This window comes from Syngnathus acus, chromosome 16, assembly GCF_901709675.1.
Source record: "Syngnathus acus chromosome 16, fSynAcu1.2, whole genome shotgun sequence".
Classification (NCBI taxonomy): domain Eukaryota; kingdom Metazoa; phylum Chordata; class Actinopteri; order Syngnathiformes; family Syngnathidae; genus Syngnathus; species Syngnathus acus.
This window is the reverse complement of record NC_051101.1, coordinates 10,097,199-10,117,698: the sequence shown is the minus strand read 5'-3', so window position 1 is coordinate 10,117,698 and position 20,500 is coordinate 10,097,199. Positions and strand designations below refer to the sequence as shown.

Genomic DNA, 20,500 nt, shown 5'->3' with positions numbered 1-20,500 from the left:
TTAAGAGTACGTTTTACTTATACTTGAGTATTTATGTTGGCACCTCAACATCGTGTCCAGGGACTACAGCTGAAAACTAGCTTGTGCACTGTCCCTGTTAAAAATAAAAATAAATGTTCATAAGCGACATTACTTTTACTGAAAATAAAACAGTTACTCAAAATGACTGCCCTCATTAAAACCATGCTCATATTTAAGAGTAAAAAGAGTTTGTAAAAAACAAAAAGGTTTATAATGATCTGTTGTGTGTTTCTGCAAAAACATGGACATTTCAGCAAAGCTTGACATCTGACTTGTTGACTGTTTGCTTAAATATATTCTATCTATCCATCAATACCTATGACATTGTGTGTCTTTGACTGAAATCTGTCTTTTTGAATTTAACATTTTTAAGATAGGGACTTCAAATTTAAAAATCTCTTTGAATTTCTGTGTGGACATCACAGCCTTCTTCAGAGTGTTTGTTCCATTCCCCCCAAGACACACTTTACCTCATTGTCAGGCTACAGAATGGGAAAGAGTCACTCTAAATCTCGCCCCTGTTTGTACAAGGAACTACTATTTACAAAGTGAAGGTCAGTTCTTGTGGGGTTGAACACAATTCAATTAAGTTATAGCCGCTGACAGTTCATGATAAAATGCACACTACTCAACTTAATTGCTTTTTGACATTTCTACTGAGTTTGCAGAAAAATCAAATTGAATCAAAAGATAGATATACTTTAAAAGCTCCGGACAAACCATCTGCAAACTAACAGGAAAATCCTTTATACAGATTTGATGCCAGTCAATAAATCAATACAGTAAATAGGCTATAAAGCAAGATGAGAATTATTGTAGCTGGCAGTAATTAGGCCTGACAGGGTAAAAATCACAGTTACGTATATATGAGTATAAATAAAGCGTTGAAATGAATGTTGGCGGAATGCCTACATTTTTACAGGACAGTGATGAGATTTCTGTTTGATAAGTGACTTTTTTTTTTATTCTTAGGAGTATAAACACATCCGGGCATACATCATATAAACCAGATGATATATTTCATCTTTGACGGTTATCTCTATTGGACCATTCAAATCCCTTGTATAATGTCTGATTAAGCGGTAGAAGAATCCAGCGAGGTTGGTCACAAGAGAATTGACAGCAAGCAAATAGGCATTTATTTTCACAACATCTCTGTCTTGCCAATTTACAGGAAATAAATTTACACCTTAGTGAACGAACGGGCAGCATAGTTACACATTGCTAGCTAGCATTGGCTTCATCCCAAATCTTGACCTGATCATCCAAAAATGAATTGGAGTTTGTAACAAAAAACACATAATTGGACAAAATTGAAGTACCGTATTTTCAGCACTATAAGGCGCACCGGATTATAAGGCGCACCTTCAATGAATGGCCCATTTTAAAACTTTGTCCATATATAAGGCGCACCGGATTATAAGGCGCATAGAATAAATAACTCAACGTGGCTCAAACGTTAATGCACTCACAATATAGCAACACTCGAAATAGTGAAAACAATAACAATATATCAATAACTCAACGTTGCTCAAACGTTAATATCACACAACACACAAAATAAACACGTAAAGCTTTTTAATAAATTAGTCCTCATCCACGAATCCATATTGGTCCATATATAATGCGCACCGGATTATAAGGCGCACTGTCGGCTTTTGAGAAAACTGGAGGTTTTTAGGTGCGCCTTATAGTGCGGAAAATACGGTAATTGATCAACAAGAAAGCGAACAAGGATAATTACTTTACCTGATATTCATTTGGCCAGAAGGTGCTGACAGCCAGCTCCATCTGATGCCACTGTTTCCCGTGGGATCCCGACGTGTTCCACACCGGGTTGCCCAACGGACCGCCATTGACACGCACATATGCCTTTAGGCTCCCTGGACTGTGGCCATCGCGGCTGTACAGGAAGTAGCTGAACTGGACGCAGTGTGTGTCGTTCTCACTCAGACTCTGCAGCAGCAGCTGAGCGCAATGGCCCGCTACGTGCTGCGAGGAGTTGACCAACATGTAGGAACCTAAAATGAAGAATGAAAACGTTAGCCTGAAAAAAATACATTTTGGACATGTTTATGCCTTTTGTGGATTTATCGGATGTATAGGATTATTGGATGGGTGGGTGGATGGATGGAAGAATTAATGGATGGGTGGGTGGATGGAAGAATTATTGGAAGGAAGGAAGCAAGGAAGGAAGGAAGGAAGGAAGGAAGGAAGGAAGGAAGGAAGGAAGGAAAGAAAAGGGAAGGAAGGAAGGACAAACAGGAACTGGATGATTCACACTGTGCGAATTAAAAACCGCCCAGCAACATTGAATGATTTATGCTCTCATATTAATAATTTGTGTTGGCTTTCTAGTCATTTGCGCCCTTGATTGAAATATTGGTGGTTACAATTAGTATGTTATGTTAATGTGTGTTCTCAAACACTTAATACAGAGAACCTCATTAGAGGCTTAGCTCTTTTATGTCATCCAAATAAGCCTCGCACCACATGAGACATAGTCACAGAGTCTTGCCGCTCTCTCAAAAACTCAAAAAGCTTTTCAAACTGATTTGGAGATAACTGTTGGGAGCTTGTACGCGATGCGACAGAGATTTGCGTTAAGCAGACACTCTGTGAACTAAGGCACACATATCACAAAGGATTAAATCTGCTTTTAACCATTTTTAGCTGTTCAAATCCACGATAAAAAAAATGTCGGTTGTTCTCAATCAAATCACAACTGAGCGTGTAGGAGTTTGATAAAATACCCTGCTGAATAAAAAGACATAATAGTTGCTGTTGGCTAAGAACGACATTTGTATAAACGTAGAAAGAACAGATCTGGTAGAGAAAAATAAATATATAACAGTAAGCCCAGTGGAAGCTTTCTAATAAGGACAAACATAACCCCCCGTTGCTCATTCTTAGCATCTGTCCCGCCTTCAGATTTTGTCCGTTAACATGATTAGCACAACAATGCTGGAGACCTTCCTGTGTGCTGGCCTGTCGTCATTGTACTCCGAGTCCTCGCCGTTCTCTGTCACTCAAAAGTCCTCCGAGACCACACAGTTGGCGCCATGTGGCCCGATGACCGTTATTCACTACTCACAAGTGAAAGCTGATAAAAGCACCAAACGAAATGACTTTTAACAGTGAATAACCTACAGCTACTTTTCTGATGTTCCATTATAAAAACACTAAATCTTTTACTTGTCAGATTTAGGCAACAAGTAACTTGAGAAACCACCAATAATCCATTTAGTGGGATCGAGATTCACAACCCATCACACCCAAGTTGTAAAGAAAGTTAAACAGGGGCCCATAGACAAGAAGGGATGGTCGTTATCTTGAGGCTACAGTACTTATTTTACTGCAAAGCCCAATTGCCCTGCAGTCCACTGTCAACAGCCACTGATTTGTGTCTTGTCCGGGGCCGGGGATCACTGCACTCTCATATTGCTCTGTTTAATTAGATCTTTCACAATCCTGTCTCCTATCGTGCATCCTGCAGGCTCACCGGGGACTCATAAAATCATAGCAAAGGGCCGAAGCTGTACAGCTGCACCGTCCTCACCGGCGGTTGGACCCTATAGGTGCCTTTTCCGTAATATATCGTATAGAGACGTTATTAAGACCTGTGTGTGGACCATGCCGTTGCTGCGTCTATAAAACTATTGATGAAGCAGCCACAGAGACATTCAATATGAATGTGAAGTCATGGCACATTTTAATGAGGTCCTCTATAAGGTGGCATGTGATGTATGAAGAGCTCATGAATTAAACATTGTGACAAATTAAAGAAGTCTGCCATATATTTGGTGCTATAATCATGATACAGTGTGAGATAGTCCACGGTGACACAGTCAAGATGGATAATTCATTAGGTGTAATTTTACTTCGTGTCATTTGGAAAGTACCTAAGGTCTTGTCTCACCTAATTAAGCCATTGATAAATAAATATAGCCATTGATACTGGTTTGAATGTGAGGCATATGATAACTGTAAAGGCATTTCCATTGTTTATTTTTCAGAGCCCCAGTTTGTGAACAGCAACTCATAGCAGGTGCTAATTGGTTAGCATCACCCGTAATGAGTAGCATGCCGCTTATGCTATTTACCGTATTTTCCGCTCTATAAGGCGCACCTCAAAACCTCAAATTTTCTCAAAAGCCGACAGTGCGCCTTATAATCAGGTGCGCCTTATACATGGACCAATATTGAGCCACTACAGCAGGCGTGTCCAAAGTCCGGCCCGCGGGCCAAATGTATAGAACTTATATATGGACAAAGTTTTAAAATGGGCCGTTCATTGAAGGTGCGCTTTATAATCCGGTGCACCTTACAGTGCGGAAAATACGGTAATCTTGGTGGGAGATGATGGAGACACCATTTACAGTATGTGTGAAATTTTAGATCCAACAGATTCAGGGTCCATCTGATGCAAAATAACAGCACTTCGGCGATAACGTAATCGTGTTGTCAAGAATCGCGATTTCGCTCAAAAGACAATAAAACATTTAACCGAGCGTACCGCCCTCACACGAGCATTCACAGCATGACTGAGCAAAGAAAAACCAGAGTCGCATTCCATCAATTCTTTGCCGCTGTCAAGGGCAAACTAAGATCCGTAACAAGATTAGAAATGATTGAGCACATCATAATTCATATAGAGTTCTGCTGGACCTGGAGGTGACACCAACTCCGGCCAGTAACGCAAAAAAAATGACAAAGCTACATTTGGACAAGTCACAGGAAGGAAGAGCATAATGGTAAACTTGTATTTTCCATGTAATAAAACTTGTGGGGGATGAAAGCTTTGTCCCTGTGACATCCAAGGCCACGCAGTTATCTCAAATACAAACTTTAATGGGATTTACGGCTGTGTTTGACTTCAAGGGGTGTCCTCGATGATGCTCGCAATGCCATTACTGTTCTATTGAGCTATGGTTTGCTCTTGGCACATCTTCTGTTTAATATTATAGTCTGAGAAGGTCATGTAGATTTTTGGACTCCATTTTCATGCGTTGGCTGCAGTTCTCTTAACTCAGTATTTATTCACTGCCACCCGCAATATCCTTCAGCACATATCCAGTAAATAAGTTTCTCAAATGGAGGCGGGGTACATAGCGGCCATTGGCCTGAGAGCAAAATTAGACTTGTTAGAAGAGCAGCCCAGGGATGGAAAATTGCCTCATTATGTCGTGAAAGTGTCACAGAGCATTAAAAGTTTTCACGAGACGAGTCAGCCATCAACAACATCAATGGCTCATGATAAGACTTTAATGTGTGTAAATAGCCGCGTTATTCTTTCAACTACTTCAGTGTTTGAGCTTGTCTAGTTTCATGCATAATTCCAGGCAGGTCCGAAGTTGTGTAATAAACATTTATAGAGAAGGTGTTTGTCCTCTTGCCTGGGAACAACTTTAATAGGGACAAAACAATAATGTGAAATTAGAGCGACGTAATTGACTTTTCATAATGACGCACAATGTCGGTCTTACTTTTGAGGCACTCGCTCGCTTAAACGGAGCGACAGCTGCGTATCTGAATTCCTTCAACAGAAGCGTGTCGTCATGACGACCATCTTTAACTATTACATACAAATATCAAATTGCAATGATTTAACAATCAGCAGATTGAAAAATTATCGCCACCAATTCGGTCAAATATACCGTTTTTTTAATTGTATCGTACCTCGAGTATCGGGATACACGTTGACTAGTCTTTCATTGGTGAGATGGAAATTTTTTCAATTTCTTTTAACGTTTTGGGAGGTTTTTTTCGTTTCAGAAATCCCTCTTGCCCTTGTAGCACTTCCCTGACTCCTTTTTGGATGGTTGCAGCATGTCAATGTATTCCGCCGTGTCTGTAGTTCTCAGATGTTGGAGGGAAGTTTGTGGTGGTGGTGCCACAGGGCTTCAAACACATCACACAAACTGTCGCTGCGGTTTTGGCAACTGAAATAATTCCGCCATATGACGGTGTTGGCGTTCAGCCATTTCAAATGCCGTTTCCACTGCCGTATCATTTCTCTCATTTGACTTATCATCGACTGACAAGCAGACTTCTAATTTGCATGAAGATGACAGTTCGTGGTAGAAGAAAAAGTTCCTGTGAACACAGTATTACTACGGCAATAATTTTTAGCTGAATTTTATGTGTGTCAGGATTATATAACGCGCACATAATTTCACTGGAGTGACTCAAAATTAGGGATGAAACGGTGTACAGACAAATCGTGAGTGTCAGCATTTAAATGTTAATTATCATTATTGGACATCCGAGAGAAATATTCATTTGGTGAAGCAAAAAGAAACATCTAACAGAACTGCGAGCGACTAAAAATGAGAGTTGTACAGGTATCAACGCTACATTTTGTAAATAAATTCTTGTTTTTACCACAAATATTTGGTGGTAAACAGCGAGCCGACACAATACACCGGCATGCTTGTTATCTCTTTTCATTTCGTCTGTCATTGTCACAATGTGTCGCAGAACTTTAAATTGCAAAAAAAAAAAAAAATCATTCGCAGTCTGTATTGACATTTTCTTTCTTTGAAACAATGTACCTTACCGCCGGTGATATATAATTTTTTTTTTTTTATTGACCAAAGATCATTTTCAAATGGCATGCACGTTGAATAATGGAAAAGGCCTCATTCGATCTATCAGAGCTGCAATTTTCTCTCTGTATACAATCTATTCAACACCATTTTAAAGTATTTCAGCCGTCTATTCACTTCGTCCTCAGTTTACAGCTTGGCTTTTCTCATATACTGTAAATGAAATGCAAAAACAAACCTAAAGGTAAGAAAGAGTAGAAAATTAGTCTCCCTCACCATGGGGCACTTTTAACCTTTTTTTTCCTTTACTTAAAAAACACTCAGAAACACTTCCACCATTTTTTTCTTTTAACATTATAGTATCCCTTCATTTCTAGTAAAGAGTTGTGATGGGTTTCTCGGCGGGGCTTTGCCGCCCTAAGCACAAACCGAGGAGACCATTACCAACACCCCGGGGGACTTTTTCATGTGTTAAGGCGAGAAAAGTACGAGAAAGAAGCAGACGGCGCATTGGTTGATTTTAGGGTGGGAAAATAAATTTAATACAAGTGGTGGTTTTGTCAGAGTCGCCTGTGCCTTGCAGCATTTAAGGGAGATAAGACCACGGCGACGAGTGCTGTCGTCTTTGCAAATAGAGAGAAGAGATGCACTTTCTCAACAGACTGCCTGTGCTGACCTTTTGAATTGTCCTCTAAGGCAGTTCACGATCAACTGTCCTATGTGCCCGGAAGGGAAGCTTCGGTTGGAAGGATGAGTGGGCACAAGGGGGAAGGAAAGATTTTGTTTTAAAACCTTGTCCTTGTTGGTTCTGTGACAAAACGAGACACGACTGAAGGAAATAAACACAGTATAATTCAGACTGGAATTAAAAAAATATATATATATATTTTATATTTCAACATATGAAGGACAGGCTCATTCACAGTGCACTTTATGGCTCAATGGTGAACAGAACATTTTCTTTTTCTTTTTTAAAGGAATTCATTGCAGCGTGTTGTGTATTTGCGCTATTAGGAGGAAGGTTACGCATGATAAAATTGAAGTTCCTTATGGAGGGATTGACCTTCATCTTTTTGCGAATTACCTTAAAATAAAAGGAAGAATATGGCTCAAAGAAGACCATAAAAAAGTCATTTTCATAAAAAAGCTGAGTGAGAAGAAGGGAGTGGGGAGAAAGATTAAATCTTTACCCGCAATATTAAGAGACGTGATAAACGATGGAATTTTGTTGTTGTTAAAGTTTCTTTTCATTCAACATATTACAAATTTATTTTATTTTGAAAATCAGGAGCATTTCTCTGTGCGTCTGTGCTGCCAAAAAATGAAGAAAAACTTGTTCAAAAAGGGGCAAAAGGTCAAATAATGTGATGGAAGAAATAGTTCCTACAACGAGGTGAATCGAGGCTATTGTAATTTTCGTTTCTCTGCTCAAAAATAGTCATTGATGCAAAATATGTTATGGACCACTATTGGCGGTGAACTGCCAAAATGGCACCGATTTTAATCTGGTGTTAAAAGCCTCTTAAACCTTCTAGCACACATTTAATGGGAAAATGTATTCCCACTGTTACACAAAAGGAATTTATGTAAACCATCCACGGGGGCGGGATAAACCGTACGCTTTATTTAAGCAGCCATGACTCAGCACCATATGTCCTTCAGAGCCAGCTAGACCATGTCGCTTCAGAAAAATATGTGGAGAATTCTTTTCACTCCACTCCATATTTGGATCTATTATGGCAGAAATGCTAAAAGACAGCATTGGCAACGAATATGCTCAAGAAATAAAAATTCACCGTATCGACATATAAAACTGAGCAGCTTGCTGATGACAAAAATGTAATTCTGCAATGGTGTCCCAGGTGTGATGTTGCTACGTCCTGTGAGAGTCGCAAGGCCACGACACTTGCACGCCCCAATATTGCGGTACAAGCAGTCCATATGCACTTCAATTAAATATGATGCAAAATGAGACTTTCACTTGTCCCTAATGCAATGCGCTAACTGCATGTCAACGTACATAAGGACTATTTTTGTGACTCTGCTAGCGCTAAGACATGCATACGCACGCACAAAAACAAGGATAAGCTCACCTCCAGGGCTTTGCCGGTCACTGAGAAATATAATCAACGGGTTGTAACCTCTAAGGTAACCGACAACGCAATTTGCAGGAACAAAAAGCTGTCCGTCGCCATGGAACGCAATAGACAACATGCAATGGCAAGTGTGATGTGATAACGGTGATGCAACACTGCTGTATTCTACAGTATGTTAGACCCGAGTGACATTTCTCTGTTGAATAGACTCAAGGTCAGGAGGCTGACAAAGACACAGTCTGGATAGGTAGACAGAGACGAGGATATTTTTTGACCCTATGAGAACGATTTTTTTACAGAGCTGTCATGCTCTTGCTTGTATAAATGCAAATTTTAAAAAAACGGACTGTTTTTACATGACAGCCTTGCAAAATCAGGAATATTTTATATTAATTTTTTATATATATTATTTTCTGACAGGAACATCACAACAACTCATTTATGGGCTTGCAAAATACGTGTAAAAAAAAACTAATTTGCAAAGCCAGATGATGGCAATGATGTCACTTCCAAACACACACAACAATTATATTAGCAATGCAGCAAGATAATTCTCTGGAGAAGCATTAATTGTAAGTTTGGGCAGTGACCATCCGACATTTTTAGACTCGATTAGTCTACCCGATATCCCATCGAATAATCGGAAAATAATTTATTTCGCATTAAAACATATTTCCCTGAAGTGATTTTTTTTTTAATTCGGTACTCACGAAACAAAACTAGATTTTCATCTCATAAAGATTCATGGCTGACTTCACAAGTCCTTAAGGTAATTTATTTTAAAAAGCAACAATTATGACAATTCCGACACGATTTTATTTCGCTAAACACAACTGTGCCCTCGATTGTGTTTTTACAAGCACCTGTTGCTGCTCTACCTTTGTTTGGATGGTGTAATATTTTTCTCCTCAGTCTTTTCTTGCTTCTTCTGTCATCTCTCGACCATGTGTTGAGAAGTACACAAAGTAGACCCTTGCTGTTTTTCGTCGCGGTGTCTGAATATGACTGATTTGTTTATTCAATTTCCTACCCTACATGCTGAGCCTTGCAGCTGAAAAGCAGAATTTCCAGGACAGAAAAGAGAAGACACCTGCATGTCAGTGGCCTTCCTTTACAAAATGTCTTTTTACATTTTTCTTCTGGGATTCAGTATTTGAAGCTTTCTATTGGCTTTAGTCCTGAGCTATTCTTCAGTCCCACCTCTCGAGCCCCCAAATGGAAGATGAAATAGAATTAATCAATAGCATCACAGTTAATTCATTTCCTTTCTGACCTGGAAGAATTTGCGAACGTCTGCCATCTCTATCCAATCCAACCTCAGTCTTGCTTCTATAAATGGGACATTTTTCAGAATGACACCGCAATGAATATCAGCTAATGAGACTTGAGATAGAAATGTTTCTCACCGAACATAGAAGAAGCAGACAATCCACCGACAGGCTAGTTTTCAGATTAGATTTTCATTAGCGCCCTGTTATCAGTGACTGATTCTATTAACATGTCAGCCGCTACGACATGCCCCGGTGGTAAACAGCGATGGAGGCCAACGTCGCAAAATAACTCACGCCGTCCTTTGGTCATCTGTTCTGACATAAATTTAATGAGCACAGCACAAGAAGAACCGAATGGCCCTTAGCAAATACACACGTTTGCATGATTTCCTATGCATTGGCCCTTGTCTTATTTCTTGTGGGAAGAAAAAAAATAAAAAATCGTGTCATATTATATGTTTGAGGAATACAGTCAAAGGTTGTAAAGCTCTACTCAATGTCAACATTGTAGTGATTTAGCAGCATAGCTCGAGGCATTATGTATCCCAGGATATTAAAGTCGGCCGAGATATATACATCAGCATAATAAGCCATTCAAGCAAAACAAGCTTATATACAATCTGCCCTTTTCTTTCTCGACACAGCCACGCAATCCCGCACTGATCACAAACATATGCGGCTGACGCTCGTGTCAGAAATGTAAACCGGTGAAGCATGAACGGTCTTCGCTCGGCACTTCGCCTGCGAAAAATAAACGAAGTTGTCCACTCACAAAAGACATCAAGTGGTAGTTAACACAATTTTTTTTTCACCAATGCGGATCCAGACTGTCGAGTGGTAGCATCAAGCAGAATTTATTCAATGGAAATGATTGAACGAGCAGAGTAACAATAGCGTCGGCATGCGGCGGAAGCCTCTTGAAGAGAAAGAGGCTGTCGGCGCTGTGTCACACACAAACTTGGGAGATTGATGGATGGATGGGTGTCTAGCTTTGGCCGAGACGAAGCCGCATTCTACCGCCGGATTGATAAATCTGAGGCAGACACTGATAGGCTGCAGTGTCATCACCATGACAGGCAGGTGGGAGCTAGCGTCGGAAGGCTAGAGTTACGCCCATCCCAGCGGTGTAATATGTTTGTGATTAACTGTCAATCCCCCCCGACCCCTCCCCCCCCCCTCCTGTTTGGTGGGCAAACATTCTATCTCAGTTGAAACACTTGTCATTGAGAGGATTCCTTCAGCCCTGACCTTGGCCTCCATCAGGATGGATAATTTAGGGGTGTTTTATATATAGTTATACACAATCAACATGGGGTCATTTGAATTAACTTCTTTAGGGCAGGCCATGAAGAGCTTAGAAATATAAAATCCCAAAGGAATACTCGCCTTTTTCCCCGTATACTGTACTACTAACTACCTTATTTTCGTATTTTATTTTACCGTATTACCGTATGGCTTATCTATGGATATTTACGATATTTTATAATTTGTGCATATTCTCTTTCATATGGAAATTAAACATGAAAAAAACCCGCGTTTTATAATCCAGGGCATTTTATATATGAACAAATTAGGATTTTACTCTAATTTTAGCTGGTGCGATTTATATTCAGGTGCGGCTTATAGTCCAGAAATTACGGTAAATATTTTATTCGCAAGCAGTATTACGTCTTCATTGTTGAAATGTAGCAACAATAACCGTTAGATAACCTCGACATGTCAATTCACAGGAAAATTCGAAAAACGCATTTCCTTGGTAGTGTTTCGGCTACATCCATCCGAGAGAGTGAAAATAGGGGCAACTACTGCCGATGCGTGTCCAGTCAGGGATGCTTTGGGGCAGATTTTAGACATGTTGGAGGGACCATATCTCGCAACTGAACCGGGAATGTTCTCGCCTCTGGGAACTCAACATGGTAGTCGATGGTAGGCTTTGCAGTCTGAATACACAGATGGAAATGAAGATAGAGAATTCATCATATTTAGCCTTGGCTGTGACACACTTGAAACGCAAAAAAAGAAAAAAACATTATTAATCCTCCTGGGAAAGGCATAAGAGAAGATAACAGCAACACCAAAAACAGCCTATTATGAAACAAGGCAGTTATCACACTCCAGTGCCATTTATAAAGTATGTGGCTCCATATGGGAAGACAGATGAATTTCATTTTCACAACAAAAGCATTCTCAAGGTAATTTATGCAAATTAATGAAGGCTACAACGTGTCATAAGCATTCCTCAGTGAAAGTGGTTGTCACACAATGAGGAATGCCAGTTATTTGGAGACCAACCAACCAACACCTGCTGTTTTACTCAATGGTGTAAAAATACGATAACACTCCCAAAACTATCTGGATAAACACCACCGTATCGAAAATGGCATCTCGTTACCGAGAAACATCGCTTTGCTACATTCCTTTTTAACTACTCATTGTAATATAAGTACAATGCGAAATAGGCATGATGAAAAAATGGAACCACTAATTTTCCTTTTCAGCCTTCAAGCCTTTGGCACTTTTTTTTTTTTTTTTTAAGCTGATGGTGTGCGTGCTTTTCCTGCTCTGTTTTTGTTAAACCTTCCATTAACCCTGTTGCCAGAGAAAGGATTATTTTTTATTTTACAAGCTTGCTTTGTCACCAGTCTGTGGTTTGACATCCTTGTCCTGACACCAGGTCCAGTAGAGGGGACAAAAAAAATAAAAAACACAGTAAAACTGACAGAAATGCAGCCGTGCACTCAGTGAATCTTTGTTTTCAGCCAGGAAGCACAAGACGCAAAAAAAAAACTAACCAAACACATAGGAGTAATTAAAACAGACAAAAAGTAAACGCGTCAAGCATGTTATCTGCTCCCATTTCCTTTCACTTCATATTTCTGCTCTGACGAGATTACATTTTGTTTTTCTTTTTATCATTTGGGTAATTAATTAAATTTGGCCAGAGACTGTGGGACACATGAAGGCATTATTACCATTAACACATTTGAGAGCATTTCCAAAACGATTTAAAAATGACCGTACGTGTCCCCTTACTCGCTTGACTCACTTAGACTAATGATGGACGTGAGCCTGTGCCGGTGTCAGTTCTTTCCACCTGTGCTTTTCCAGCTGACAAATGCATAGCGCTGTGCCCTTGTCAAAAATTCGGAGGCAATCACAGCTGAACACGTCAACGCTGCAGTCTTGCACCCGGCAATATACGCCGTCTCAAATTTCAACACACCGAGTCATCTCGACTGACAGTCGACAAGTACTTTACGGGAATGTTTCCTTTTTAATAAATGTACGTATATAAAAACTTGTCATTTTGAAATCCCTCCAGACAATTTGGGCGACTAGACAAACTGTGCTTCCCCTTTTTTGTGTGTGCCAAGGCTTTTATCTGTAGAAGGATGAGAACGTGTCAACTGACAAACTCTGAAGAGAAGCAGCGTGGCCATTAGGCAACCATGGAGACCGCTGTGCTCACTTTCAGAGGGTCTTTCGAGAGCGAGCGCCTCTCAAAAGCCCTGCCAAAGCCTTGCCTAAGGGAGCAACGGGGCCCTATTTGTGCCACTCCAAGCGAGCCACGCTCATCAGACGGGCTGTCTGCAATCAACAATGGAGCCAGATGCACGATGACCGAAGGCTTGGGATTGTACTCGGCCAAGAAACAAGTCTGTTAAAGCGCACGCGTGTTGGTTTCATGGATCTGAAGGGGGGGGGGGGGGGGGGGCACACAGGTGGAGATGCTTAGTTACCCGGAAAAAGGTTTTGCTAACTCCAACGTGCCTCGTTTGAAGTTGCGGCTCATTCTGTTAGGACATCACAATGGAGAAATTTACAGAACGTGTCGCACGGTAAATTTCAGTTCGTGCACTTGTGGGGTGACTTTGAGGAAAGCCGAGTAATAAAGTGTGTGAATAAGCCACTTTACTGTTTGTTTACGTGTTGGTTAATTACCGTATTTTCCGCACTATAAGGCGCACCTAAAATTCTCCAATTTTCTCAAAAACCGACAGTGCGCCTTATAATCAGGTGCGCCTTATATATGGACTAATATTAAGCCACTACAGCAGGCGTGTCCAAAGTCCGGCCCGCGGACCAAATTGTATATATCTTATATATGGACAAAGTTTTAAAATGGGCCATTCATTGAAGGTGCCCCTTATAATCCGGTGCACCTTATAGTGTGGAAAATATGGTAGAAGCGCCAGTGGCTAAAGCCAAATTGTGGCAGGATTTCTACTTCCTGGATCTGGATTTGACTCCTCCGCTTTTATGTGAATAGATTCCCTCGGTCCTCGCATGCAAGAGTTTTTCTTTTTTTAAAAAGTAAACAATAAAGTATTTTTTTTTCCCCCCATAGTAGAAATATAGGCGAATGCCCATCGCCTTGCTGGAGTTTAAAATAGCAGCAGTGCCAAGATGGATTGCTTCCTAATAAACCAAACAAAGCCGCTCAGCCATCTGCTTGCCGGTGTGTTATTACTTGAAAGGTCTTAGGAGACCAAGTGCCAGGCATAGCAACAACTGAGATAACAGACTGCACATTTCTGACCTGCCCAGCTTCCCAATGTCCAAGGTCTCTATGAGAGCGAACCTCACAGAGCCTTGGATAAAGAGAGAGGGAAGGAAAAAAATAAAATAAAATAAGCACAAAGCCAGTAGAGTTAGGCCTTTTGAACTGAGGATCGGGCTAAATATTTACTTTTAACATGTCAAAGACGGGATTTTCTTCTGCCGCCATGACAAACAACCAAAGCAGAACAAAAAATAAAAAAATTAATTAAATATTTTTTTAAAAATTAAAAAATTATATATATATATATATATATATATATATATATATATATATATATATATAAATTATATATATATGGTTTAGTCTAGCCTTGCTTCCTAATTAATTATCAGGATATTTGAAGAATAAATCTTAATGCAATCAAGCGCCAAAAATGTGCCGCTTCATTAGGTGCTTCAATTTTTAATTAGCTTTTAATCCTTAATCTGCTATCAACTTGTGGTTTTCTCTAGCAAGAATGTTTTTTTACAAACAGTATAGTGTTGATGTTAATTCGAAAAGACAGTACAATCCCTTCCCCGAAAGGTCAAGAGAATGATTGTTACATTCTAGTAAGATCATTCACACCTAGAGGCATACGCGGTAACGGTGTTGAGCACAGGTCGGCATAATAGCAGCTTGTGTTTGACGCTCCTGCGCTGCTGCACACAATTTCTGACAATGTGTATCTCTTGTGAGAAGCCATTAATAATACACCAAGCATGTCTCGTAAACCCAACTACCATGTCATGTCATTCCCACTACCATGCTTCAGCTTCAGACGCGGGGCAGGCGGTGTAGAACGTTCCAGAAAAGCAAGAACATAAGATTAAGAAAATAGAAGAAGAAAAATAAAATGGTGGAAACATGCAACTGCCTCTCATAGCAATGACACGGGACATGTAAGTGAAATTCTGCGGTTGTAAAAAAAAAAAAAAAAAAAAATGGTGAATGCGTTGTTATGGGACAACTGAGAGTTATCAAATGAATTCAACAAAAATCTCAAAAAGAACCCAACAGACATAAAAACAAGTTCAGATTCAAGCTGAATTTTCAACTTCCCTGTTTGTCTGCAATGAAAAAACATAACAAGCCCGAGCATATAAAAAGCCAATGAGTTTCAACTCAAGTTATGATTATGACTTTTTCTATGGCTCCCCTTAGAGAGCGTGGCCCTTAGCGAGGTGACGAGGGAGCGGCCTCCACGCTGGGTCGGGAGCTGCTACTTCATAATTAGACTGTCACAATAAAAGAGATGCACTGCCTCCAGATTTCACTTTACGGCACGGCAACAAAAGCGACACGGGAGAAAATAAGATGATTCTGGAAGCATGGATGCTTCTTGTTTCTGAACATTAATCATCTCATGTATATCCCCAGCAGAAGTCAGCAGATTCCAAGCGTCTCGCGTTGGCCTGGGCGCGCATTCGAGCGTGCATGCCAAGTTTATTCACGCAAGTGTTGCGTCTGTGTGCCGCTAATTTATAGAGCATGCCGTGCCCTCCTTCTCATCCTCGCATATGAATTTCCAAGCAAATGCTGTCTGACAGCTCCGAGTGGAGGACCCCCAGCAGTCATTAGCTGAAAAAAACCTTAGAGTGTTCCTCGGAGGGACAGGCCCCGCATTGCGATTACAAACAACCTCGAGGAAGGGAAATAGGCTGGTGATGGGTTTCATGATTCCACGACTGAGCTTGATGGATTTTTTTTTTTCGCTACAGAAAATAAGAGCCCATGGAATGTTTAGATTTCAGCCAAAACGTTTTTCAGTGATTGAAAAGGGAGAGTCAAAAATCTCAGACAGGTACGACATATCTGGCATCCTCAATCAAAAGAGAGATCCAGTTCAAGGAAATGAAAAACTAAGTACAGATTTTGTTGTCACAACTTTATATTGGGAAGATAGAATGGAAGTCTGTGAAACATTCCAGCATTTGAATATATCGTCATGAAAATAATATTGAATTATTTATTTTATTTTATATATTATTATTATTATTATAGTATGTGTTTTATGGATATTTTTAACTTAAAATATTTTACATAATAATAACCTATATAATAATTCACCTACAATTGGCAAACTATTTATGTCATGCACTCATTAAAACTGTTGGAGCAGCCGAATATTTTTGTTTCAAATACAGTTGGGAGAAACCAGTTGAACAAATAACGGTTTCTTTTCTTTGAGAAAACGACTAAGAATAAAAATGTACCTTGATCAATCAAAAAATAGGAGTCTGGAAGCAGCACACACAAACAAAGACAAACAACAAATAAAGCCAGACTGATGAAAACATTCTCCGTTGCTGAGTTGGATAGACAAAGCTTCAGCAGACCCGATTTCATTATCTTATCATGACAACAGAAGTCGATCACCACAGGCAATCGATATTTCGAAAGTTGAAGATTTGACTAAGGATGAATGTGATTGGGAGAGAAGAATCACCACAAGCGATGAAACAAAAGAAAATGAATAATCATTTCAAAAGCGACTACAAATATTTCCACTGTCTTCCAAAATTCACAGAAAAAATCTCCAAAGTCGTGAAAGACAAAATAATTCACACCATCTCTGGGAAAAAAATTAGACAAGGGAATCACGACACCATCTCTGACTGTAGTCCTTTCAAATTATTCAAAATTGAATTTCATTCTTGACAGACACCAAGGACGAGAATAATCACCTGGTATGGAACCGAAGTGTTGTACGGAATATTTATAACATGCCAGTTTGTGTCGATCCACATAAAGACAAGGTAATAAATGCAAGGGGGGAGGGGGGAGAGCAACGGTCCTGCGAGATCCGATTTAATATACGACTTATTGCGGCTAATTCAAATGGCCATCAATCTTAACTTTGGCATTCTGCTGGCATCAGGCCTTTCGTGGTCATTATCATCACAATTTAATGCAAATGCCCCCACCCAGAAGCACGAGTACATATCAATTACTGACAAAGTGTTGGCCATGACAGGAGTTATTATGGGAACAGACTGCACCCAAGAATGATCTTAACCAAAGAGAATGACAAAGGCGGGAAAAAAAAAATCCGCCGGATCTCCTCGTGTGAAGTGCCCACTCGCCGCTTGCTGATTCTTCAAGCAAATGCAAGCCTCAAAAGGGTCTCCGATCAATGTTATTCCAGAGATGAAATAAACGACACTCAAGATGGCCTCCTTTCTGGCCGATTGCTACAGCAGCTTCTACCATCAAGAAAACGACAAATCATTCCATGGTGCGGTATTGGATCAATGAGAGAGCTCGCACACGGTGCGATTTGTGTTGCTATTCAGCTCAGACTTTCTATGTGAGCTTATTGAGTCATTTTGAATCCATCGCCTACAGAGGAAAAAATCCCGGTGCTTCAGACAGATTTTTTTTTTCCCCCTCTACAACGGCCCCAAAATTTTAAGAGAATTTTTATTTTATCATGAAAATATGGAAAGTAATTAATCACAAAATGGGGTAATTAATCACAAAATGCCTCAAGATACATCCTGAGGCATTGAATGAGTCATTCATGTGAATTCCAAGCATTTACACCACGGGTGTCAAAGTCAAGGCCCGGGGGCCAGATCCGGCCCACAACATCATTTTATGTGGCCCGCAAAATCAAAATTATGAGTGTCGACTCAATGTTCTTCTTAAAATGCCCAAACTCTAAATAGTCTTTCCTTTTAATAACAGTGAGATGTTGCAATGATCTTTTGTTAAAACCACACTTTCAAAGTGAATTTTATTTTTTTATAATTTTATTATGTCATTATTGGCCCCACGAGGGAAACCATAACAACGATGTGGCCCTTAACAAAAATGAGTTTGACACCTCTGATTTACACCATCCGTGAAATTTAAATAGAACTTTGTAAGTGCTCTTGTGGCAAAAGGAGACATTTTGTGAAACCTTCTAAATACAGTCATTATCCGCTCATGAGCCCACAGAACCTGGGGGAAACAAATGTGCTGCATTGGAGAGCAAATGAAAGTGCTTTCATGTCCCCGCATGACATTTTGTTCCCCATTAAATAATGTGAACTTCAATGCAAAAATAGATCTTAAATTAATCCAACCACTGTCGTTCGCACAAAAGTATGTGTCGACAGATTTTGGCACTTTTTTCAGACTGGCACCTACAGCTAAGTTTAACAGTGCTAATCTTTTCAAAGTGTCTAAAAATTTTATTGAAGTAGGTCCGACAAAAAAGGAAGCGCAGCATACACTAAATCAGTGCTCTGATGCTAGAGATTAATTATTGTAAATGTTTTTGAGTGTAACGTGCGATTTAGTCAAATATTTGGTGCACGTGTTTCTGGGTGAATTTAAATGATTTTATTAAAAAGCGAACAAATAAAGTGAAATATATATTTATCTTTACTCACACACAAATGTTTTATGGATATCAATTAAGTAGTTTTTTTTCTTTTTTTTAATAATCCAAACACAGACAAAAAAATAGGCTACAACTACAACTAGATTGACGGCTCAAGAAACAAAAAGACACTTGATCGGAAAGAAAGCAATGATGTAGAGCTCAGGTGTCAAACTCAAGGCCCGGGGCCCAGATACGGCCCGCCACATCATTTTATGTGGCCCGCAAAGACAAATTGTGCATCGGCTTCTTCTGTCAATACTAAAGTTTAAAAAATACACATATTGCTAGCGATTTTTGTTACCATTGATCTTTTAAAAATCTTTGAACAGTTTTTACTAGTCGCCGGTTTCAAACTTAGTTATTCGTCGTAATGGCCCTCCGAAAGAAACTATGACTATGATACGGCCCGTGACAAAATTGAGTTTGACACCCCTGATGTATCCAAAGCGAACAGGTAGAAAAGATCATCTTACAACAGAACCACCTTGCGTCCTGGATGAAGGGCAGGAGCCTGGTGTCAATTTCAGGTGCGATAAGTTACCCATGTCAACCAAGTGAACCGCCACACACAATAACACTGACCTGAGCCGAGGAACTCAAACTGAAGGCTGCAGCATCCACAAATCTGCCGTGAAATATTATATGTGCAGGCATTGACGTCTGACACCCGAGGACCGCTGATTAATGGACACGTCAGCCATGTTTACGGCTTTAACCACATCGAAATGTACTTTGACGGTTTGCAGGTATTTCAGCGAAATAGTTTTCCCTTTACACCGGCGTCGCTCTATTGTTGCTGTTGTGAGGAATGGCGACACAAGCTTAATTGCTGACACAGCTTTTGTATTGGTTCTCATTAGTTCAGAGGTCTTGAGTCTGGATCCGGGCGCAGATGCTTTTCTACAGAGATACGGACTTGACTTAGATACTTGAAGTTTCCCTAGCATGACTTTAATGACAAATTTACACAGATACTATGAAGTGATAAAAGAGGTATACAATCCCAGGTTACTGTGATATTAAAAATTGTAAATACTGTCATGTCACATGCTATATTGCTAAAATGCTAACTGCTGAAGTAAAGGCTGTAAATGCATTTTTTAAATTATAATTATCATTTTATGTTTTTGATAAGAAATGCGATTTTGCAAATTTTAATCTTGATTTAAAAATTTGGGAAAAACACACTTGAGCTTCAGTGATGTTTAATAATTAAACACAAAAGCCCTGTCATTGTCCCTGCACTCGTAAATTCATTCGCAAGTAAATTCAGACTATATTATGATTGAGTATTTCTACTTTTGTGAAACTTTTGAACGATGGTGAGATCTTCTAACGGATGCCTTGGGAAACACTGCTCTATAGCTCTATATCACCAAAAGCAAAAGAGAAAGCTGAGTAAGAGGTTGATTCATTGGCTATAATTTAGATTTAGATTAGCTGTATTTGTGAAAAGCTTGCGATCCTATCGACTTGGCCTTAATGAGTTGTAAGTTATCGTCCCGGCGAGCCGCTGGAGTCCACTTGTGGTCCTCTGAGGACTATATATCATTCTGACCAATTGGCTCACTCCGCTAACTGGTCTTTCCGACTCACTTTGAAGGTGTGATGATTAAGGAAATCAACAGACGGAATGTTTATTGAAA

General features: G+C 39.8%; 1 protein-coding gene across 4 annotated transcripts in view; it reads right to left on the bottom strand.

The window, feature by feature from the left end:
* The window catches only part of ptprub (protein tyrosine phosphatase receptor type Ub), a 120,773-nt gene that overhangs the window by 59,796 nt on the left and 40,477 nt on the right, over positions 1–20,500 (bottom strand). For all 4 annotated transcript variants that reach the window (XM_037274187.1, XM_037274188.1, XM_037274189.1 and 1 more), the window contains exon 3: positions 1,771–2,042. In XM_037274187.1, the coding sequence (XP_037130082.1) occupies positions 1,771–2,042 (272 nt within the window). The remainder of the gene's footprint in view (positions 1–1,770; positions 2,043–20,500) is intronic.